The sequence below is a fragment of the Schistocerca serialis genome, chromosome 8 (assembly GCF_023864345.2).
Source record: "Schistocerca serialis cubense isolate TAMUIC-IGC-003099 chromosome 8, iqSchSeri2.2, whole genome shotgun sequence".
In the NCBI taxonomy this organism is placed as follows: domain Eukaryota; kingdom Metazoa; phylum Arthropoda; class Insecta; order Orthoptera; family Acrididae; genus Schistocerca; species Schistocerca serialis.
In genome coordinates, this window is record NC_064645.1 from 611,991,767 (window position 1) to 612,017,178 (window position 25,412).

At 40.0% G+C, this 25,412-nt stretch overlaps 2 protein-coding genes across 2 annotated transcripts in view; one reads left to right on the forward strand and one right to left on the reverse strand.

Moving 5' to 3' along the window:
• LOC126416620 (tetratricopeptide repeat protein 8) overlaps positions 1 to 4,828 on the reverse strand; it is an 84,671-nt gene extending 79,843 nt beyond the window's left edge. Inside the window, exons 1-3 of the mRNA XM_050084376.1 lie at positions 4,655 to 4,828; positions 4,303 to 4,484; positions 3,926 to 4,220 (exon numbers count right to left, since the gene is read on the reverse strand). Coding sequence (XP_049940333.1) covers positions 3,926 to 4,220; positions 4,303 to 4,484; positions 4,655 to 4,765 — 588 coding nt within the window. The 5' untranslated portion in view covers positions 4,766 to 4,828. The remainder of the gene's footprint in view (positions 1 to 3,925; positions 4,221 to 4,302; positions 4,485 to 4,654) is intronic.
• Positions 4,829 to 4,899: 71 nt separating this feature from the next.
• On the forward strand, positions 4,900 to 24,794 carry LOC126416250 (DNA replication complex GINS protein PSF1-like). The gene is made up of 6 exons (XM_050083874.1): positions 4,900 to 5,063; positions 5,146 to 5,210; positions 5,289 to 5,384; positions 5,467 to 5,557; positions 24,133 to 24,249; positions 24,369 to 24,794. The coding sequence occupies exons 1-6, from the start codon at positions 4,992 to 4,994 to the stop codon at positions 24,510 to 24,512; spliced, it is 585 nt and encodes a 194-aa protein (XP_049939831.1). The 5' UTR covers positions 4,900 to 4,991; the 3' UTR covers positions 24,513 to 24,794.
• Positions 24,795 to 25,412: the final 618 nt, after the last annotated feature.

The window sequence follows — 25,412 nt, forward strand, 5'->3', positions numbered from 1 at the left end:
TAAGTGATATATAAAAAACTTGCATACTTTCATTCCATTATGTCATATGGGATCATATTCTGGGGCAACTCATCAAACTTAGCAAAAAGTTTTTAGGGCACAAAAGCGGGAGATAAGAATCATTTGTGGCGTGAATTCAAAAACATCATGTACAAACCTGTTCAAAAACTTTGTATTCTAACCACTGCTTCTCAGTATATTAATTCCTTAAAGAAATTTGTTGCAAGTAATACATCTCTATTTCCAACCAACAGCTCAATACATAGTATCGATACTAGGAATAAGAACAATCCACATAAAGACCTAAAATCACTTACCTTGGTTCAAAAAGGGGTCCAATATTCAGGAACACACATTTTCAATAAATTGCCAGCAACCATTAAAAACTTGGTTTCTGATAAAGCACAGTCTAAACAGAGTTTGAAAGATTTTTTGATAGGCAACTCCTTCTATTTATAAATGAGTATCTTAACAGGGACTGTTAGACAAGCTTAAGTAAAAATGTCTGTCAGATTACAGTTTTCAGAGCACTTGGTCACAGCAGTCAAGATCAGATATTATGTGTATGATAAATTTATTAAAAGTGCATAACTATGTTTCATTCTAACAGTGTATTAATTCTGTAAATATTAGGGTAGTGAGTATTATATTCAAATGTTTTATGTTTATTATGTTACACTTATTGACTAGTTCCACACCCATGAAAACCATTCATTGTTGGGTCTATTGAATGCATACAAAATCTAGTCAGGTTCTTATCAATACGACCACTTTAGAATTAAGAGTATTCTGTTTCATTTATTGACTTACCTTCATGCCTTGTTTATAAAGTGTGGTAAAGCCTTGATGATGATGATGACAATTTATGGCAGAGGGCGCTAAACAGCATTAATGACATACCAAAGATTGTGAAAATCTATGGAAGAAGATCAATAAACTGGAAAACTACATTTGATCCCACTGCAGGAATCATAAATAAACCAAGAAGGTGAGCTTCAGAAAAGCTCACAATAAAATCCCAGCAAGACACAGCAGGATAACTAAATAAAATACCTGTAAATATGCTGTTCAAAAAGGGACAGATAACCGTGGCTGCATGATGACTTAGAAATAATACGTGACCCAGCCACTCTGTGACACATTAAGATCTCACGCTCAATATTTTGGAATTCTGGACACCACACAAAATCTTAAGACACAAACAACACTTGCCTCATTATCATTAAAATAGGTGCAGATCTGAACGGTACGTAGGTTTTCACAAATCAACTGGAAACAGTGAATTGTATGTACTGTAACGGGCCATGTGCCAGCTACTTCTGGCACAACGCCTGCATGCAGGATAGTCGGCTTTGGAGCCACAAGCACTTCTTGTGTAGGGTGTGTTACGAGTAGCGCAGGTACACTGCATGTAATGAACACTGTTCCACTGATAAACAATCTGCGGAAATTCTGATTATTAGACGGTGCAAGTTGCACTTATGAGCAGCACACACATCAGCAACAGTGGCACTGCCATTACAGGGCCTATGTTGCATCCACTATCATATGCTCGCAGAGCACTACTTCCATATTCCTCCATTGCTGCATATTTAAGTTGCAGCTCAAACTCCAGCAGGCAGCTCTTTGCTCAGCTTTATGCTTAATACTGGCTGAAACCCACACCAATCTATCAGAGCTTCCACAGAGCTCATTGCCAGTCTCACTGGTTCGTCAGCATCATCACGTCCTAGTGGCTGTTGCTGGTTGAGTATTATGTCCCATCAGCCACCAACTCTGGCTCGTTGGTATCATTCCAGCCCAGGCACCACACCTATGCTGCAAGGCATTGTGACATCACTCCAGCCACAATTGGGGATGGAGCACAGCTAGTGCACTTTTGTCTGTTACTGTCATGACCTATGTCATGAAGGGCTCTTGTTCATATCAGATCAGGATGATCATTTAGTTGTGTCATTCAACAATTGCATTATGCTGAAACTAACTTCTGTGTGTTGTGCTAATAAAGAGTATTGTCATACTACCTGGGAATAATATCCAAAGTCTTCGATATCTATCTGTTTTAGAATCTTAGCACATATTCTGAGCTGAAAGATAAGGAGGCACGTCCCAGTTACCTTCTTCACATCACCCAGCATGGATTCCAAAAACATGTCATGCATAACTCTCGCATTTCATGCAGCATCCTGAAAGCCACAGATCAAGACAATCAGGGGGATTAAGTATTTCCTGACTTCTAAAAAAGCATTTGACTCAGTTACACATCAAAATTATCAGCAATTACACAATTTTATGGGGTATTAACAAAATCTGTGATTGGAACTAGGATTTCTTAGTAGCGAGGATGCAACATATTATTTGAATGGAGAATCATCAACAAATGTAGAAGTAACTTCAAGTGTACAGCAGGGAAGTGTGTTGGGACCCTTGCTATTCATGCTGCACGTTAATGACACTTGTGGACGACAGACTTTTCGCGGATGATGCAGTTATCTATAGTCACATAAAAACTGAAATGAGCTGTACCAATATTCAGGCAGATCGTCATAAGATGTAAAAGTGGTGCAAAGACCAGCAAGCTGCTTTAAATGTATAGAAATGTAAAGCTGTACAATTTAGAAAACACAAAAAAGTAATATATGATGTCAATATCATCCAGTCACAAGTGAAATCAAGTCAATCCAAATTACCTAGATGTAACAGTTTGTGGGAATATGAAATGGGATATAGCATAGGTCAACTGCAGGTTGCAGACTTGGGTTCATTGACAGGATACTAGGAAAATGCAGTCAGTCTAAGCAGAAGACTGCTTATAAAACATCTGCACATCCCACCTTAGAATAATGCTCATACCTAATATGACTAACAGGGGATTGCATACACAGATGGGCAGCACAGATGATCCAGAGTTGACTCACTGAAAAGCATCATGGAAATGCTCTAAAATCTGAATCAACTGTCACTTAATGACATGTGTCAGTCATCCCATGAAAGGCTACTTACAATGTATCACGAACCAGTGAAGAATCTATTAATATACTCTGGACACATAGGTATCACTCCCAATGGGACTATGAAGACAAAATTAAGCTAATTGCACCATGCACAGAAGCATTCATGAAGTCCCACATTAATGACATGGGAGTGAAGGTGGTACAACAGGAAGGGTCTTGTGCCATATGATTTATAGAGTATGTATGCAGATGTAGCAACACTAGTTCAGTTGGACAACAATGGCGAAGGAAACTGACCATGGCCTAACTTTGGCAACCACACAGAAGTCCGAATCCCATTCCTACCTAAGGCAAGTTCAGCGAGCTAAAACTGTACAATCTTGTTTGATCTGTAAATGCCAGAATGGTCTCTACTCCGTTGCACTGTAATAGCACAGGGGAAGAAATTGACCATGGCCTAGCTTTGGCAACATTACTACAATCACACTGAAGTTTGAACCCTATTCCTCCCTAAGGGGACCTGTAAATACCAGAATGATCTCTACTCAGTTGCATTGTAATAGCACAGTTCATCATTTAATTCTGTGTGTGCCTTTTTTGTTTATATTTCATCATGTTGATAAAAACACTCATTTCAGTACTGAATAATATAAACTAAAATTAAATATATTTTGACAGACAAATATTTGATAATGAAAAAAAGTAGTGAGTAAATTTTATCTTTGCTAAGGAATCATTAGTTTCTTGTTATCATAACAACTAATTCTAACAATAAAGTCTAAACAAGCAGGAAATCAACAAAACAATAATATGTATTTCCATCTGAGAACACAACATATCCAAAGAGAAACAAGTGCAAAGAAATATACGTACAGTGGTGCTTCATTGTTAGCAGCAGCATCCTCCAAGCTTCCAAGTGCATGAGGCTAACTACCACTCTGTGCATAAGAGGTCAACAGTAAATTTCTTACATGTCTCACATCATTCTCGTGGTAAAACAGGTATTCAAAAAGAGGTTTAGCGATGGAAGGATTAGCAGCGTATTTTCCAAGATTTAGTCTCGAAATCTGTATGAAGGGTCCACCTGGTTCTGTCAACATGGATGCTGTTCCCAAACGCACACTTCGTGCAGAGCGGGATGTCACTGGTCTAGCTGTCCGTGCAGTACGTGGAGTTTTCAGAGCCTGTTCAATAGTTTCTGGCCGACTTGTCTGAGTACCTGGTCGAACAACTCCACTCAGTGGACGACCAGTTTGTGTCAGTGGTCTGTGAAAAATTCAAATAAATACTATACATGCTAGTTCTTCTTTTATCATATGATTAGTCTGTTATCACTGGTCTAACATACCTCTGACCCTGGCTGACACCACGCTGAACTTGAGATGATGTGCGGAGCGAAGTTCCAGGGCGAGGAACCTGGGCTATGATATCATCGTCCAGTATAGCATCCGCCATGCCCTCCTCTTCAGCTTCTATATCATCCACATACACTTGTTCTGTCAAGGCTTTCATTTTAAGTGTCCATATGGCCTAAAAACAGCGTAATAGAAATTGTTCTTTACGTTCACAATAGAGTAAAAAATGTATACTCTCGGGCAAATACTATATTAGAATGAGCTCAAGTACTGTTATTCATAAATTTATATGGGTATTTACTAAATAGCTAAATAATTCATGCTGTAACTCGTGTAGTATTATACCTGATCGTACGGATTTTTCTCCAGTAATTCTGTGCAAAGTGACGCACACTGGTCATATTTTCGCCTACGATAGCAGCTTAAAGCTATGTACAACGGGTCCATCATACACATAAACTGTTTGTCTTTTTAAACAAACCGCCGCTCTGAGCAACTCTTCTGTTCCACTTTTGTGGTATGTCAAAGTTTCTGTCCTGCAAAGCTTATATCAACAACGATGTTACACCCACAATAGCTGCTAACTTTGAACAGTAGACGTGCGTTATGCGTAAAAACGCGCGAAATGCGGGTAGCATGTGAACGAATTTAAGTAAACAAACATTGTTAGTTTTCTGTAGTCATGTTTTGCGAAAAAGCCTTCCGTTTAATTAAGGACCTCCAGAGAGCAGCGGATAACCTTCCAGCATTCAATGTAATTAAGCATTGATCCGATGCATATAGTTTGGAATAACTTTTCTAAATTCTTGCTCACACTTTGACATTTTAATTTCCAGGATGATTTGGTTAGACAGGTTTTAGAAGAGATGCAAGCACTGTATGAACAGAATTTAAAGGACGCGTAAGTAAATTACAGGCTATAGTGTAGCTTTCGTTGATAAATTAGTTGCGACGAAGTTTATAACAAACATATTTTCAGAAACACCACCGTCTCGGGAAATGCGTCTTATTTTCATGGTGTACACTTGCGTCATACGGCCCTAGAGAGAAATCAAAGGTGTCTTCTAGCATACATGTGAGTTCCTGTTACGTAATTTCGTGTGTAACTAAGTGGACAGTTCTTTGAAATTTTTAACAGTTGCGGCATTATTTTCCAGATACAACCGTTTGCAAAAAATTCGGAAAATGCGCTGGGAATTCGGAAGTATATTACCAGCTGACGTCAAATATAATTTATCTGAGGCAGAGGTAAGACATTTTAATTTGTTAGTTTCATCCCCCCCCCCCCCCTCACTTTCTCTTTTTTTCGTTGTATTTTCTTTAATGTTATTATTATAATGGGACAGTAGAGCATATTCCCGTTGAGTGTCGTCCTGGATTGAGTTGTTGGCTGTGGATATATTTTTAGTTAACTAGACTTTATGCCATTATTCGGTAATTGCTGATGAATGAAGAGGGGAATCTTTCGTATACTTGTTTATAATCTCGACTCTTAGCGATGGTTGGGGAGTGGGGATCCCTTATGTCTGTAAGTTAGTAACATGCTGTGTGGATCATTTTGCACGAAAGATTGTAATGATATGAAATGTATGATTATACATTCGCATTGCAAATCAATGTGTACATGCATTCTGCACATTTCCATTTCTTTATACAAAAAGGAAAAAAAATCATGACCTCCCCTTAAATTTACACAATAACAGAACCTTCCTCTTTGCTGATGATACCACAATTATTATATCCGACTCAAATGAACATGTTAAAGACACAATAAACAGGAGCACAACACAACTAAACTCATGGCTTAATTCAAACAGACTACTACTAAATATAAAAAAAGACAGCTGGTATTACTTTCAAAAAATTGCAAAATAAAACCCACCAGTACCAAATATATCACTGAGTGATGATAAAATCAACTATGTAAAGGAAACCAAATTTTTGGGGGTTACCATTACTGTTACATGGAGAAGTCATATTGGTATTACCTGCACCAAATTGAGGTAAGTATGTTTCATGATTAGAAATAATCTTGTTAACCACTGTTCCAGAAACTGAACATATTACCCCTCCCATGTCAGTACATACTGGACCTACTATGTTTCACCAAGAAAAATATTAGCAACTCAGATATAAACTCAAACTGGCACCAACATGATACAAGGTCAAAGAACTCTATATGAGTAATCCCTCAAATATATGGGAATAAAACTACAATCATCTCCCAATAGCAGTGAAGGACATTACACAAGTGAAGGATTTTAAAGTAAAACTATGGTCACTCCTAATTAAACACTGCCTCTACAGCATACAGGAATTCCTCGAAAATAACATGCTTTAATGAATTGCTCAACAAAAATATCAGATAATGGATCCCAAACTATTGACCTTATGTAACATAACTGAATGTAAGTTTTATTGGTATAAATGCTAAATTCTGGTACAGAATAAATATAAGACCTGAGTACATTACACATGTGATAAAAATATGTAATCATTTTATAGATTCATAGACATGCACCTCTTCTTATAAATGCCTAATATGTATCAAATGACCTGTCCTGTATCATGATGTGCATTTCTGTACAGTGTATGATTCAGAGGATCAAAACAAATAAATAAATAAATAAAACCTACAAACGACCTTTTCCACATTACAATAGTAGAAATTCTTTGACAAAATAGGAGGAGTTGTCAAGGAGAAACTTCCTCAGTTTGTTATCAAAGTTTACTTTGCTATCTGTCAGATATTTTATATCCCTGGGCAAATGTCAAAATTTTTTGGTGCAGTGTTGTGCACTCCTTGTTGTGCTGAAGACAACCCTATGCGGAGTAAGGAATGTCGTTTTTCCTTTCAGTATTGTTATTATGTACCTCGTTGTTCCTCTTGAACTGTGGTGGGAATAGATATACTGCGAAGCAGTAGTCAGAGTTTCCAACTCCATAAACAGATGTCTACAAGATGATCACGGGTGAGCGCTACATATTTTTCTCACAGCACGTTTTTGCACAATGAAGACTTTCTTGCCTTGCTTCTTAAGGAGCAGCACTCCACTGTTGTTCATCATGATATACTCATATCAGATTTCTAATGGTTTTGAAAGTAGTCCCAGAAGGGAATGGTAGGAGAACTTTCTTTTCTTTTTTTCTTTTAATTCATGGCCAGTTTCTAAGCTGCACTGTGCAGCCACCAAGTGGAATTCTATAGCATTTGTGTTCATGCCCTGTTTCTGGAAATACGGAAGCGTCCGATTCCGCCCGTCTGCTTTGACCCATGGCGTCACAAATATGGCGGAAACAAAAACACACACACTTTCCACAAGAAGCCTATTGACACTAACGGGACAAGCGCGGGAAATGGGGTGTTTTGGGTGGGGGGCAAACTAAATGTAAACAAATTTAGACGCCTTGCGTAGCTACAACGTGTAATTGAAGACAGCCATGCATGAATACCCACCCACCTCCCCAGGGGTCATAACCCCTGCAACCCGTAGAAGATGAAGATGCTTCAGTAGCTGATTAGTGTTTTTTGTCTTTTTTAAAAAAAAATCTCACGGGATAGAACGAACAGATCAGAAAGATAAATATAATAAACTAAAACAGAAATTGAAGGAAACAGATAATTAAAAGAAGTAATAAGTGTTTTTAAATTTAAAAAAAATCTCACGAGATAGAACGAACAGATCAGAAAAGTAAATAAAATAAGATAAAACAGAACTGGAGACAGCCACACTCAAACCAAACTCCGCGCCGTCATGACGTCACACACGACAACACCCTTACGTCACGGGTCAAAGCCGACGCGTGGGATCGGACACTTCTGTCGACCCCTGTTTCTCATGGTGGATCCCATTATGGCAAGGTGGAAGAACCTGCACTTTACATACTGAGAATGCGTCAAAAAGTACATCTGTACTCTGTGAACCACTGTGTAGTGTATGGCAGGGGGTAGGTCCCATTGTACCAGTTATAGGCCTCCTTCCCATTCCATTCACATATAGGTCGCAGAAAAGAATTATTTAAGTGTCTGTGTGTGGTGTAGTTAATCTAATCTTATCCTCATTCTATCTATGACAGCAATATGTAGGGAGTTGTAGTATATTCATAGAGTCATAATTTAAATTTAGCTCTTGAAACATTGTAAGTAGCTTAGTCAGAATTGTTTCTGTCTGTCTGCCAGTTCAGGTCTTTCAACATCCCTGACACTCTCCCACAGTTCCAACGTACATGTGACCATTAGTGCACTACCCTTATTTGTATATATTCAATACCCCTAATTCTATTGGTATGGGTCCCACCCACTTGAGCAGTATTGTAGGATGGGTAACATGAGTGATTTGTAAGCAGTCTTTTTTGTATACTGATTGCATTTCCCCAGTATTTTACCAACAAACTGAAGTCTGCAACCCGCTTTACCCACTAAGCCTATGTGATCAATTACATTTCGTGTCCCTACTAAGTGTTACACCCACGTATTTGTATGTGTTTGCAGATTTCAGCTGTGATTCATTAACATTATATTCATAGGATACAATGACTTTTTTTTTCTTTTTCTCATTTTGTGAAGTGAAGTGCACAGTTTTAAATTTTTGAACATTTAAAGCAAACTGCCAGTCATTTCATCACTTTGAAGTCTTATCAAGGTCTGACTGAATATTTCATTTAGGCTGGAGTTTGTTTTAGGTAACTGGATCATCTGCAAAAAGTCTGAGATTATTATTAACGCAGTTCACAAGATTATTAATATACAGCATGAGCAACAAGGGACATAACACACTTCCATGGAGTACACATTAAGTTACTTCTACATCTGTCAATGACTCGCGAGCCAAGATAACATGCTGCGCCCTCCCTATCAAGAAATGTGAAGCTAGTGGCACTATGATACTGACTAAGTCATAAGGATGTGGCCTCCATTCCTCACTATAGCAGCTGCTGCCTGGGTGGGAGTGTGGATACAGTACTAATATTAGAGATGGGTAGTTCTCAAACGAACGGGTGCAAAGGAACGGTTCACCAAGATGAACGAAAGGACCGAGGAACGAATTCCAACGAACGATCGGTTCATAGTTCACTTCGGTCATGGCGGTCTACTTGTAGTTCCCGGGAACATGAACGATCGGTTCATAGTTCACTAGTTTACTTCGGTCGCGGCGGTCACTTCGGCAGTTCTCGTTCCAGCCTCGGTCGCGTGCTCGTCTCAGTCTCGGTCCCTCTCGGCCGCACTAGTTAGTTCAGTATCCAGTTCGTTTCGTTCACTGCGCTCGCCTATTTTACATGTGTTCCAAACTGTTCTTGCCCTTGGTTCTGGCTACTCAGCGTCCACAACTGGTAATCAAAAAGTATTTTATAGTTATGTAAATTACATAAAAATTTCGTTGTATGTAATAGGTACATCTTTTCAGGTAACAAAAGGGCGTATCAGCTCACTTCATTGTATCGATGAACAGCAGAAGACATACTTATAACAAGGCAAGTTTTTTTTGTTATTCATATATATTTTGGTTTCATCGACTTGATTTAGCAGCTAACTTTCAACAATTTGCTTAATTTTTAGTGTAAGAAAATTCATATAAAACGATTTTCGTGTATCTTTCATAGACAAAACATTACATTTAGGAAGGCTCTAATTATTTTTGAGTTTGGTTGTTTCCAATTTGCATTACCTGCTAGTTTGGTTTCTCTGAAAAATAAAAGAAAAAGAAGAAGAGTAGGTTGTGGGTCATTTTGGCTCAGTTGGAAAAGCGGTGCCTCTCCATTTGAAAAGACATAGATTGCCATAAAATCGTATTTACTTATTATCCCAAAAACATTTGTTCAGAAGGAGCTTTCAAACCAAAAACTTTATTGCTGCGAACTTAATTATTATTATTATTGCTGCATTAAGTTTAATAATGCAACATAAAAATCTAATTTTTACTAAGCGTGTGACGCAAGTATGAGAAAACCACATTTTATTTTATGCTTCCATAAAGTCTCTACTTCGCCTACGAACTCAGAGACAACGTGAAGTATATATAGGGTGTAAACGATTATTGTCTACAATGTACCATAGCTATGCAGTGGAAGTCGAAACGAAGAATTTTGTACAAGACACTTGTGGTCTATTAAGTTGGGAAAAAGCCACCAACAGGTTTACAAGACTACATGAGCTATAGCCCATGCGCGCCACGTGAGATTTTCAGGTTCTCTTCTCCAGCTCTCTACACATTGTCATCGATTGTTTCGCAATTGTTGCTTTCATTAGCTTGTTATTTCTTCACTGCCTAATTATTACTTATTTGTCTGTTTGTTGTATCTGCTCATAATGGGCAACACATCGTCCATAATTGGCGAGCAGTCTGTACTCGGGGCCGGTTTTCCATGCGCCACCCTATGTTATTTTGTTATTTCCCTGCGATCAGCCACACAAGGCTACAGTTGGCTAAACAAGAGGTTCTGCAGAATCACAGAAATTACTTCTAAAAGTATGTAAGGATTCTGTAATGAATAAAAAAATGGTTCAGATGGCTCTGAGCACTATGGGACTTAACATCTGAGGTCATCAGTCCCCTAGAACTTAGAACTACTTAAACCTAACTAACCTAAGGACATCAAACACAGCCATGCCCCGAGGCAGGATTCGAACCTGCAACCTTAGGGGTCGCGTGGTTCCAGGCTGAAGCGCCTTGATCCGCTCGGCCACACCGGCCGGCAGTGAATAGAAACTCTATACTCCAGGGGGAGGCAAGTGCACCCTCTTGGTGCCCTCCATTCTTCAGTCACCTACACTACTAGTTTTCAGTTTTTCATAAGAACCATATACCAAGCACAAATGAACGGTGAATGAGTAAAAATGAACGGTTCCCAAAAAAGAATGATCAGCAGTGAACTAGTTCCCAAGGATGAATGAGTTTGCCCATCTCTAACTAATATACATATTAAAGGATTCCCTGCAGGACCATTTTGGCAGTCTTCTGAAGATGACAGCATGTCTTGTTGAAAATTCATGCAGAAGCATGTTCTCTACCCGGCAAAGCAAGCCAGAAGAATTGAAGTCAAGAATTGACTAAGATCTGTGATCACATGATTGATAAGTTGTGTATTTCTCATGTAATATATGTAGCTTATGTCTTTGACAATCGCTGCTAAAATACATATCGTTTGTTTTAAGAGTTACTTATGAAGCATAAGTTTAGAAGCTATTGTAACTACTGCCACTGCTTGGGGACACTGCTAGATGCAGTTTCATAGTTTACGCATCTACCCCCTCCCCCCCCCCCTCTCTCTCTCTCTCTCTCTCTCTCTCTCTCTCACTCACTCTCACTGGACTGTACAACAACAATAACAGGCCAAAATACTTGTGTAAATATGAAGTTATAAAATTAACATGGAAGTAAATGCTGGTGTGTGGAGGGGGGAGGGGGGCGGGGCACGTGCCATAAGAAATTGGTAGTACCATACAGATAACAGATCAAAGGCAACAACATTATGAAGAGGTTAGAGTGCTTCTCCCCATAAATATGACCTGCTGAGTTGCAAATACACACAATGAAAAGACTGTTACACATTGAGCTTTCTGTCAAAGCCTTCTTCGGAAAAGAAAACACAGACATATTCACACAAGAAAGAACACCTCATGCACACATGACCGCTATCTCTGGCCAGATTGCATCTGTTGTGTTGAATGAAAGCAGCAATCCAGAGTGAGGGGGAACATTAGCAGGATACGGGTGTGGGGAGACATGAGCACTGTTTGGTGGAACATGCAGGGACTAGATGACAGCAGGACGAGACTGCCAGGTGCAGCACCAGGAGGCTGTGAGGGAGGAGGGGAAGGTTGAGGAAATGTGGAGCAGGGTAAGGGGAAAGACCAGTGAGTGCATTGGGAGAGAGTGGCAAACAATGAGCGTGAGGGGACAGATGGATGGAACCTGTTGGGTGGAGCTTCAGACATTTTTTTTTTAGGCAACAATTTTAAACATGAATATATTTAAGAAATGCATGTTAACTTCGCTGTTTTGAATTTTACACATTTATTCCAATTGGTTTCAGTTTTCAACCATCATCCAGGGACAAACAATATGACCTTTACATTTCATATGAGATACAGTTGAAGAGTCAAAACCGAAACCGGTTGGAATAAATGTGCAAAATTCAATACAGCAAAGTTAACAAACATTTCTTAAAATATTGAGTCGAGGCTGTGAGGACAGTAGGTTACCATAGGTTTAGATCGGGATAACATTGAGAGTGGAGGGTGTATTGTAAGGATAAATTTCATCTGCGCATTTCAGAAAACCTGCTGGTGGAGGGGAGGATCCAGGTGGCCTGGGTTGTGAAGCAGCCATTGAAATCAAGCGTGTTATGTTCAGCTGCGTATTGTGCCATGGGGTTGTCCACTTTGCTCTTGGCCACAGTTTGGCAGTGGCCATTCAGCCTGGTAGACAGCTGGTTAGTAGTCATACCAACATCAGAAGCTGACAATGATTGCAGCAGAGCTGGTATATGGCATGGCTGCCTTCTCAGGTGGCATGCCCTATGATGGGGTAGGGTAAGGCTGTGACAGGGTTCGAGTAGGAAGTGCTGGGTGGGTGGATTGGGAAGATCTTGCACCTAGGTCTTCTGTAGGGATATGATCACAATGGCAAGGGGTTCTAGTTGGGTGTGGCATAGGGAAGGATTATGGTGTTGTGGAGGTTGGGTAAGCGATGGAAGATCACTTCAGGAGGGGTGGGAACAATTTGGGTAGGCTGTTTCTCATTTCAGGTGTTGATGATAAGTAACGAAGCCCTGATTATGGGCTGGTTCAGTTGTTCTAGTCAGGACAGGATGGGACTCCCAATTCTCACCTTCATTGTGCACCACACTCTGCCAACTCAACCATCAGTCTTTTCACCTTCTCTGCTCCTCTTCTTTTCTGCTCCCCCTCTCCCACTCCCCAAATCCCTCCCTCCCTTCCTCACAGCCTCCTAATGCTGCACGCCTTGTCCTACCGCCAACTAGCTCTGCACACTTCGCCAGACACTGCTCTTCTTTCCCCTACCCATACCCTGCTGTTCTCTCCCTTCTCCACTGCGCTCTGGATTGCTGCTTTCATTCAGTGTGACAGTCGCATTCTGGTCGGGGTGAAGGGAGATAAGAAGGGTTTGGGCAAAAGCTCAATGTGTAGCACTTTTTTCATTATGCCTATCTGCAACTCAGAGTGTCATCCTTACAATGAGTACCGATGTATCCTGTTCATAATACCATTGATCTTCCAATGTGGATGCATCCAAGACATCAATAAAAGATTATGCCATTCTCAAATTCTTTCTAATTTTTAGGAGGAGAACTACCCATGGAGCTGCAGTCAGCTCTCAGGGCTTTTCCTGAAAAATATGTATTGGACAAATAGTAAAGCAAATATGCATGACGTGATATTTTGCATTGATGTGTAGATGGTTTAATTTGCTTAGCAGATTAATCACACACCAATCAACCCACCCAGAGACATATAAATGATAAATTCAAATATATCTTCGTGAACTTTCCCGGAATGAGCATAACTATGCACAATAGTTTCACACAGCATTACAGAGAATCACAGATGATACTTCGTGCTGGCAGTATTTGTGAATTTCTATTGTAATCCATTTGCATATAGATCGAGAGAAAAATTACTGTCTGTGTGCCTTTGTGCATGCCATAATCTCTATTCTCATGGTCCCCACATGAGATACCTGATGGCAGCCCTGGAATTACCGCTTAGTTTCACTCAAATACCTTTTCCCCTAAATTTATCTGATGAAGTTTCCTCCAATGATTGTAATTTATATTGTCCAGACATCAGTGTTAACACTCTGTTATAGGGCATACCAGTCTTATTATGATCCTAGCTATTATGTATGCTTGTACTTACAGTATTAGATTTCTATGTCGTGTTTACATTTTAAGGACTTTTGTACACTGGAACAGCACCTCCATTGGTTGCACTACATGTAGATCAGCATAACAAAATGACTGACAGTTAGGCATGGCAATTTGCTTTAAGTGTTCAGAAATGTAAAATTGGGCACTTCACAAAATAAAATAGAAATGTTCTCTCTTATGTCTACAGTATCAACACATCACAGTTGGAATAAGTAAATTCAAACAAATATTTGAGTGTAGTACTTCATAATGGTATGAAGTGGAACAATCACAGAGGCTTAGTCGTAGATAGAGTGGGTGGCAGATAGCACTTCATTGGTGGGACGCCAGGGAAATGCAATCAGTATACAGAGGACGTTGTATACAAATTACTTGTATGACCCATACTAGAATATTGCTCAAGTGTGTGGGACCCCTGCCAAATAGGAATGAAAGGGGATATTGAACTTATACAGAAAATGGCAGGATGAATGCTCACAGATTTGTTTGACCTGTGGGTGAGCATCACAGACATGTTGAAAGAATGTCTGTGAGTTACCTGAACTACACAGAGAAGCACCAGCATCAAAAGATGAATCTAGGTATGTACTACAACTGCCCACTTAGGGCAGACCACTCCCTTAGGGACCGTGAAGACAAGATTAGGCATTTAAACAGTCATTCTTCCTGCACCTCATATTTTAATGAAATAAGGAAAAGCCCTACTAACTAGTATAATGGGAAGTACCCTCTGCTATGCACTTCACAGTGGTTTGCATAGTATTGCTGTATGTGTAGAAGGGGCCAATGCTGGCTTTTCTGCATTACCTGGGCACTCAGTAAGATTCTGACAGCCACAGCTGTGCCATTTGGGACAATGTACGCACATGTTTCCCTTTGGCATATGGTACTGAGAGTCTGCCTGACATGATTGTAACACCGTTGTCACTTTTCTGTACAGTTTTGCTGCCAGTTTCAGATATTCCATTTTGTGAAATAAGAAAATCAGCACAGAGAAACCAAGCCACATGACGAGCAACGTGGCAGCTGTAAGCAGGACAGAAAGTTCATTGAAACTCATTCTCTGATTGATTGTTTCTGCAGTAGTTGTCATGTAAACAACTAGTTGTTAATCACTTTGTTATTCTGATGAGGTTATAGTGTTTTATGTGAGATTTCCTGTACAGATGCACTGCACTTTTCTAGAATGCTCTCAATAAATCAAGGGATTTTTAATTTGCTTTTCCCACTCCTGATTTTATGTTTTTGCTTCTTAGTATTGCCCCTCAATGTTGATATGTTGTGACATCAATACTGTGCAAGCTAAAATAATCACGTATTACCACCATGTGCTTGGGGTAATTCGATGCTGTCAAGTGTAGGCAATCGTGGAATGAATCTATAACCATTGTACCAGTCATGGTACCTGGTAGAAATATTTGATTAATTAATGTAAGTCTGCTAATCCAAGTTGGTATTCGCCATGTTAATTCTGTTGGATTCATTTTGTACATTGCTAGACCTAATTTTTTTTGTTCGCTACTGTAAAACTTCACCTCTTTGGGATCTAATCTACCTTGCTGTTACAAGTTTTATGTGTTTCTAGAAATTTTCCTCTCCTCTGCTTTGGCCATTAACCAACTCTCATTTCCTATGTGATGTGGCATTGAAGGGTCAAGTGAAACATGTGGTACCAGTTGTCAGCTTTGACCTGAAACAAAAATGAATTGTGTTGTGTGACGTCATGGTGGGGCAGCATTTATTTTTTATTTTTTAAATTTACATGTCAAGTTCTGTAGGACCAAATTGAGACCAAGCGAGGTGGCGCAGTGGTAGCACACTGGACTCGCATTCGGGAGGACGACGGTTCAATCCCGCGTCCGGCCATCCTGATTTAGGTTTTCTGTGATTTCGCTAAATCGCTCCAGGCAAACGCTGGGATGGTTCCTTTGAAAGGGCACGGCCGACTTCCTTCCCTAATCCGATGAGACCGATGACCTCGCTGTTTGGTCTCTTCCCACAACCAACCAACCAACCAGCCAAATTGAGGAGCAAATCTCAAAGGTCATGGAACGTGTCAGTACATGAAATTACAACATAAAAGTAATAACGGATAAAAATAAATGTTTATGAACCCGAAAAAAGTCAGTCCATAAGTTTAAGTAAACACAATCAGCAATACAATAAGAATCAGTTTAATTTTTCGACAGAATAGAAGGAGTGGCCCATGAAGAAACTGTTCAGTATCGATTTGAAAGTGCGTGGATTACTGCTAAGATTTTTGAATTCGAGTGGTAGCTTATTGAAAATGGATGCAGCAGTACACTGCACACCTTTTTGCGCAAGAGTTAAGGAAGTCCGATCCAAATGCAGGTTTGATTTCTGCCGAGTATTAACCGAGTGAAAGATACTTATTCTTGGGAATAAGCTAATGGTGTTAACAAGAAATGTCAATAAGAATATATATATATATAATAGAGGGAAACATTCCACGTGGGAAAAATATATCTAAAAACAAATATGATGTGACTTACCAAACAAAAGTGCTGGCAGGTCGATAGACACACAAACATACACACAAAATTCAAGTTTTCGCAACCAACGGTTGCTTCATCAGGAAAGAGGGAAGGAGAGGGAAAGACGAAAGGATGTGGGTTTTAAGGGAGAGGGTAAGGAGTCATTCCAATCCCGGGAGCGGAAAGACTTACCTTAGGGGGAAAAAAGGACAGGTATACACTCGCGCGCGCACACACACACATGTCCATCCGCACATACACAGACACAAGCAGACATTTGTAAAGGCAAAGAGTTTGGGCAGAGATGTCAGTCTAGGCGGAAGTAAAGAGGCAAAGATGTTGAAAGACAGGTGAGGTATGAGCGGCGGCAACTTGAAATTAGCGGAGGTTGAGGCCTGGCGGATAACAAGAAGAGAGGATATACTGAAGGGCAAGTCCCCATCTCCGGAGTTCTGACAGGTTGGTGTTAGTGGGAAGTATCCAGATAACCCGGACGGCGTAACACTGTGCCAAGATATGCTGGCCGTGCACCAAGGCATGTTTAGCCGCAGGGTGATCCTCATTACCAACAAACACCGTCTGTCTGTGTCCATTCATGGGAATGGACAGTTTGTTGCTGGTCATTCCCACATAGAAAGCTTCACAGTGTAGGCAGGTCAGTTGGTAAATCATGTGGGTGCTTTCACACGTGGCTCTGCCTTTGATCGTGTACACCTTCCGGGTTACAGGACTGGAGTAGGTGGTGGTGGGAGGGTGCATGGGACAGGTTTTACACCGGGGGCAGTTACAAGGGTAGGAGCCAGAGGGTAGGGAAGGTGGTTTGGGGATTTCATAGGGATGAACTAAGAGGTTACGAAGGCTAGGTGGACGGCGGAAAGACACTCGTGGTGGAGTGGGGAGGATTTCATGAAGGATGGATCTCATTTCAGGGCAGGATTTGAGGAAGTCGTACCCCTGCTGGAGAGTCACATTCAGAGTCTGATCCAGTCCCGGAAAGTATCCTGTCACAAGTGGGGCACTTTTGTGGTTCTTCTGTGGGAGGTTCTGGGTTTGAGGGGATGAGGAAGTGGCTCTGGTTATTTGCTTCTGTACACTCTCTCCAATGTTTGTACCCAGCAGATAAAGTAATCCAGACTATCCAGAATGCCCTCCTCCAACTACAGTGACTGGGGAAGGAGATGTCTTTCTGCTGGGTACCAGGACACGTGGGAATTGTGGGGAATGAAAGGGTGGATTGAGCAGCCATGGAGGCATGTCATGATCATCAGGTCTTCCAGTGTCGATGGTAAGATGAGTGGCTAGAAGAGACCGACAACAAGCACCATGTCATGAAGCCCACAACTCGGCCATGGAGAACTTCCTTCCAACCATTTCAATGGGACAAAGTCCGTACTCGTCTTCACACTGGCCGCAGAACTATGACACATGGATTTTTACTCCGGTGAGAGGACTCTCCAATGTGTGGTGCTTGTGGCGTGCAGATCCTGGTGTGCCACATTTAATTGGACTGCATTTTATTTGCTGACCAGTGGACTGCGGCAGATCTGCAATCTATTTTAAGTAATGATCAAATGAATGTGGTTCGCATCTTAAAGTTTTGTGAATTGTCCAACGTTTCTAACAAGATTTTGGGGACATGTTTTTAATGTGTCAACAGAGTGGCTAGCTCACCCAGTCACATTTTGCTGTGCTTTTGTTTTAGCTCACCTGTGTTTTGTTTTCCCTCTGTTTTAATTTCTCGATTAGCTATCTTTCCTCCTCATTGGTTTTAGCGCATGAGAGATAGAGTGATTGTGTGGTCATTCCAAGGGCCCGTGTGTTTGACAATTTGTTCTTCTCCACATTCGTTTGTTTTAATAAGTGTCAGGGCGCTGATAACCTTGCCTTTGGGTGCCCATAAGATCCCTAAAACACACACACACACACACACACACACACACACACACACACACACTTGGTTCTTTCTTATTGTCTTTCAGTGTTTTTCCCAGTTTTACTTTCCCTGTCTCCTTTTGGGAGTGGTTTTAACTGGTTTTAACCCAAGACCTATTTGCATGCGGAAAAAGGGATGATGACCTTATAGTTGGGTCCCTTTGCCCTCCAAACCAACCAACCTAATACCCTCTGCTCCTTTGACCCCTCTTTGGCAATGCTAAAGAAAAGATGACTAAATGATGGTTTTCCAAAATCACTTAAAGTAATTACACAACTGGTTCCTTTGAAAAGGCTGCATCTGGTTTCCCAATCTGTCTCTATTGTAGCTAGCACCCCATGTTTTGACACTCTCATCAACAGGATGAGATGGAAGAACAATACTGAGTACTGTCTAACCTAACACCAGATATGTATCATTGTTCCCGTTGTGACGGAATTGTGGAATGATAGCATTTTACAACATTGTGGCATTAAAGAGGTTGCAAATCAAGAGTTTCACTCTTAAATTTTTTAAGGATACAAATCTGTAACTGACTGGAAAATTGTGTAAAAGGTTATTGCTTTTGGATTATTGTATTAAAGAAAAGTAGGTGCTGCAACGTACATCCTAAATGTAAGTGGTGTTTTTGTCTTATGATACATCCATGGCCTAATGCAGTGGTTCCCCAAACCTATCTGAAACCATTATGCCCGAGTGCAATCGGGTATTAGCTTATTAGGTATCCCCCCCCCCCCCCCCCTCCTCCTCTCATCAATATTAGTGCCTGACTGAACTTTAGAATGAACAGCAATTTTCTTTGAATGCCTTCATTTTAAATATAACTTAAGATAAATTATATTTGTTTGTGTTTTATTAAACAATGAACTAGTGAGTCTCTGATACAGTCTGTTCTGCTTGTTACTAACAACCCCTTTTTATAGCAGGATGAAGCAATTTTCAGTGTATCGCAAATGTTACTTGCAATTTCTTCTCAGAAAAGAAAGCTAACTATCCGCTGTGAGGGTAGACACTTATTACAAAATTTAATTCTTATATACCACTCATCTTCCTAGTGGCTCTCGCGTCACCCACAACCTACACCCCCATCTGAAATCAACCAGATTAAAATGTTGCACTATACTTAGGCCTACTGTGTGTAATCACTTGAATGCTGGATTTCTTGCTTCTGAACTGAAAGAAATTACCACTGCCAATAATAGTAATAATAATAATAATAATATTGCGTAGGCTTGACAGCAGTGTAGTAGCTATTAGATTGTTACTGTGGTGTTGTGCTTTCAATTAAACTGTTTACTGTAAAAGAAAGCATTGTCTATAGTAGGCTGCAATTATTCCTTTATTTGTTGTGAGACTGGCCAATTTCGACCCTTTAAGTCATTTTTCCAGCACTTACTCATAAGGAATTCACTGTATGCATTATGTGTTGTGGCATACAATCAAAAACACCATTCCAAATCTTTATCCTTACATCTGCATCGTAATCTGAGATCAAAAACATCATACTGGAAGCAAATAACCATTTCATCTCATGGGTGAACTGCAAGATTGCCACATTCAGACAGTCTGAATTTCACAAAATTGTGAACTCGTATTAGAGCAAAATAGTTCATTTATTGTTGCAAAATGAATAATGAAGCAATTTCTAGTCCATTGTACAAACTACCTACAACTCTGAGAAGACATTTTCACGTGATATTTAAGCATGTGTGCTGTATATATCTCATTTGGACTGTCATTGAGGCATGGTACAAAGTGCAAAGTATGCGTGCAGTGGATGGCCTATGTGAGGAAGATTTACATACAAGTGTTTTGCAAGCTGTAACCTCAACCATGTTGCATCATGGTAATTATTGGTAACTTATGTAATTAGTATTTCAGGCTTACAAAATAGTGGAAATAGTAAGAAAATTTTAAAAATTTCGTTTCGTGATCATAACACAGTTGAGTCCCCCTAGAAAATTACATTTAATCCCACAGAGGGTAATTACTCCAAGGATTGGGAACCACTGGTCTAATGGGATACCTAGCAGCATTCCTATGGAGTAAAAGTATGCTGTCTTGTGCATAGAAACTTACGCCACAAGTACAAATGTAGACAACTGTTGATTTAGAACTGAGCACTGTTCTATTCCCTCCCCCCCCCCCCCCCCCTCCCCCCAATGAACCATGGACCTTGCCGTTGGTGGTGAGGCTTGTGTGCCTTGATACAGATAGCCGTACCGTAGGTGTAACCACGATGGAGGGGTATCTGTTGAGAAGCCAGGCAAATGTGTGGTTTCTGAAGAGGGGCAGCAGCCTTTTCAGTAGTTGCAGGGGCAACAGTCTGGATAATTGACTGATCTGGCCTTGTCACACTAACAAAAATGGCCTTGCTGTGCTGGTGCTGTGAACGGCTGAAAGCAAGGGGAAACTACAGCTGTCATTTTTCCCTAGGGCATGCAGCTTTACTGTACGGTTAAATGATGATTGCATCCTCTTGGGTAAAATATTCCGGAGGTAAAATAGTCCCCCATTCAGATCTCTGGGTGGGGACTACTCAAGAGGACATCATTATCAGGAGAAAGAAAACTGGCGTTCTACGGAATGGAGCGTGGAATGTCAGATCCCTTAAAAAGGGAAATGGATAGGTTAAAGTTGGATGTAGTGGGAATTAGTGAAGTTCGGTGGCAGGAGGAACAAGACTTTTGGTCAGGTGAATACAGGCTTATAAATACAAAATCAAATAGGGGTAACGCAGGAGTAGATTTCATAATGAATAAAAAAATAGGAGTGCGGGTAAGTTACTACAAACAGCATAGTAAATGCATTATTGTGCCCGAGATAGACACGAAGTCCATGCCTACTACAGTAGTATAAGTTTATGTGCCAACTAGCTCTGCAGATGCCGAAGAAATTGATGAAATGTATTATGAGATAAAAGAAATTATTCAGGTAGTGAAGGGAAATGAAAATTTAATAGTGATGGGTGACTGGAATTCAGTAGTACGAAAAGGGAGAGAAGGAAAAATAGTAGGTGAAAGTGGATTGGGGGTAAGAAATGAAAGAGGAAGCCACCTGGTAGAATTTTGCACAGAGCATAACTTAATCATAGCTAACACTTGGTTCAAGAATCGTGAAAGAAGGTTGTATACATGGAAGAAGCCTGGAGATACTAAAAGGTATCAGATAGATTATGTAATGGTAAGACAGAGATTTAAGAACCAGGTTTTAAATTGTAAGACATTTCCAGGGGCAGATGTGGATTCTGACCACAATCTATTGGTTATGAACTGCAGATTGAAACTGAAGAAACTGCAAAAAGGTGGGGATTTAAGGAGATGGGACCTGGATAAACTGAAAGAACCAGAGGTTGTAGAGAGTTTCAGGGAGAGCATAAGGGAACAATTGACAGGAATGGGGGAAAGAAATACAGCAGAAGAAGAATGGGTAGCTCTGAGGGATGAAGTAGTGAAGGCAGCAGAGGATCAAGTAGGTAAAAAGACGAGGGCAAATAGAAATCCTTGGGTAACAGAAGAAATATTGAATTTAATTGATGAAAGGAGAAAATATAAAAATGCAGTAAATGAAGCAGGCAAAAAGGAATACAAACATCTCAAAAATGAGATCGACATGAAGTGCAAAATGGCTAAGCAGTGATGGCTAGAAGACAAATGTAAGGATGTAGAGGCTTATCTCACTAGGGGTAAGATAGATACTGCCTACAGGAAAATTAAAGAGACCTTTGGAGAAAAGAGAACTACTTGTATGAATATCAAGAGCTTATATGGAAACCCAGTTCTAAGCAAAGAAGGGAAAGCAGAAAGGTGGAAGGAGTATATAGAGGGTCTATACAAGGGCAGTGTACTTGAGGACAATATTACGGAAATGGAAGAGGATGTAGATGAAGATGAAATGGGAGATATGATACTGTGTGAAGAGTTTGACAGAGCACTGAAAGACCTAAGTCGAAACAAGGCCCCGGGAGTAGACAACATTCCATTAGAACTACTGATAGCCTTGTGAGATGCAGCCCTGACAAAACTCTACCACCTGGTGAGCAAGATGTATGAGACAGGTGAAATACTTTCAGACTTCAAGAAGAATATAATAATTCCAATCCCAAAGAAATCGGGTGTTGACACTGTGAAAATTACTGAACTATCAGTTTAATAAGTAATGGCTGCAAATTACTAACACGAATTCTTTACAGATGAATGGAAAAAGTGGTAGAAGCCGACCTCGTATTGGAACACGTGAGGCAATACTGACCCTACGACTTATCTTAGAAGAAAGATTAAGGAAAGGCAAATCTACGTTTCTAGCATTTGTAGACTTAGAGAAAGCTTTTGACAGTGTTGACTGGAATACTCTCTTTCAAATTCTAAAGGTGGCAGGGGTAAAATACAGGGAGCGAAACGCTATTTACAATTTGTTCAGAAACCAGATGGCAGTTATAAGAGTCGAGGGATGTGAAAGGGAAGCAGTGGTTGGGAAGGGAGTGGGACAGGCTTGTAGCCTATCCCCGATGTTATTCAATCTATATATTGAGCAAGCAGTAAAGGAAACAAAAGAAAAATTCGGAGTAGGTATTAAAATCCATGGAGAAGAAATAAAAAGTTTGAGGTTCGCCAATGACATTGTAGGTCTGTCAGAGACGGCAAAGGACTTGGAAGAGCAGTTGAACGGAATGGACAGTGTCTTGAAGGGATGGTATAAGATGAACATCGACAAAAGCAAAACGAGGGCAATGGAATGTAGTCAAATTAAGTCGGGTGATGCTGAGGGAATTAGATTAGGAAATGAGACACTTAAAGTAGTAAATGAGTTTTGCTATTTGGGGAACAAAATAACCGATGATGGTCAAAGTAGAGAGGATATAAAATGTAGACTGGCAATGGCAAGGAAAGCGTTTCTGAAGAAGAGAAATTTGTTAACATCGAGTATAGATTTAAGTGTTACGAAGTCGTTTCTGAAAGTATTTGTATGGAGTATAGCCATGTATGAAAGTGAAACATAGACGATAAATAGTTTGGACAAGAAGAGAATAGAAGCTTTCGAAATGTGGTGCTGCAGAAGAATGCTGAAGATTAGATGGGTAGATCACATAACTAATGAGGAGGTGTTGAATAGAATTGTAGAGGAGAGAAATTTGTGGCGCAACTTGACTAGAAGAAGGGATCGGTTGGTAGGACATGGTCTGAGGCATCAAGGGATCACCAATTTAGTATTGGAGGGCAGCGTGGAGGGTAAAAATCGTAGAGGGAGACCAAGAGATGAATACACCAAGCAGATTCAGAAGGACGTAGGTTGCAGTAGGTACTGGGAGATGAAGAAGCTTGCACAGGATATAGTAGCATGGAGAGCTGCATCAAACCAGTCTCAGGACTGAAGACCACAACAACAACAACAACACTGTTCTATAAGACTTTTGGATACGTAGACTAGTATTAATATATTGTAAAACAGTTTGTCATTCATGCTGTCTGCCTTGTTACTCTTACATATTTTGTTTATCTATGCAGATACAGTGGTTTAGCAACTACAGCAAAACATTGGCATCATATATGAGATCCATTGGTGATAATCATGGATTAAATTTGATGCAAGATCTGAAACCACCAAAATCCTTGTACATTGAGGTAGGTTTATAGGGTTCATTTAAATTTCAGAACTCTTTATGTGCATTTTATGTAAAAAGATCTATACATGTTGGCACCTCATTTGTGCATCAAAAACTTTCACTATTTTATGTATGCAGGTCCGTTGCCTTGTTGATTATGGTAAGTTTGAGCTGGATGATGGTGAAGTGATTGTCTTGAAGAAAAACAGCCAGCATCTACTGCCAAGATCACAGTGTGAACCCCTCATTCGACAAGGAATACTGCAACATTTATTGCATTGATGAATGATTGATATTGGACATGTTTTGTGGGGAAATTATTCAACTGCAATCTTATAAATTTTCATCCAGATGTGCTAGACATCTATATGGGAAATTTTGGATCTTGTATCTTCAGTTGAGTGGTATATAATGGGCACACACTTTGTAAGTGTAATTTTATGTTTTAGTTTGTTGGTTGGTACACTTCACTTGTTTAGGTTGTAAAGTTTTTATGTCAAAAGGTAACTACAAATTTTTGTTGAGTTTTAATTAACACAAATAAAGTGTATTATTTACAAACATTGTATTTGTTAAAGATTATTCTTGGAAGTAACAATATAAGATGTCCATAACACGCAGTTAAAAAAACTTCAGTTTGTCTGAATGTGGGCTAGAACACGTGAAGCATAATTCAGTGAAGACAAATTCTATTTCATGATTGGAAGCTGACTGGAAGCCACTTTATAATGCTCCTACCTATATTATTTCTAATCTACAGCTATAGTCCACAATCCATCCTACATTGTATGGTGGAGGGTACTTTGCGTAGCACTATTACCTACTAATCTTCAGCTAAAAAATATAATAAAATAAGCAGCAGCTGTACAACTCCCTGTATTTGTGCATAACTGCAGTGTTAAATATTTATTTCTCTTTTATAATGTGGTAGTTTCTGCATTGCTGCATTTTGTAATAAAATTATTTCTATGTACACTGATTTGGAGGGGGGGGGGGGGCACATCTGAAGGATAATATCTATTCAAATTTTGCACCAGTACCATAAGAGTGGCGTTAGCAGCATCACTATGAGAGTGAAAATCAGGTTTGCTTTAAATGCATGCTGTAATTGGGCTACAAGAAGCTGGATGTTACTTCTGCAACATTGCAGAAAGAGTTGGCAGGAATGTACATGAATGCTGG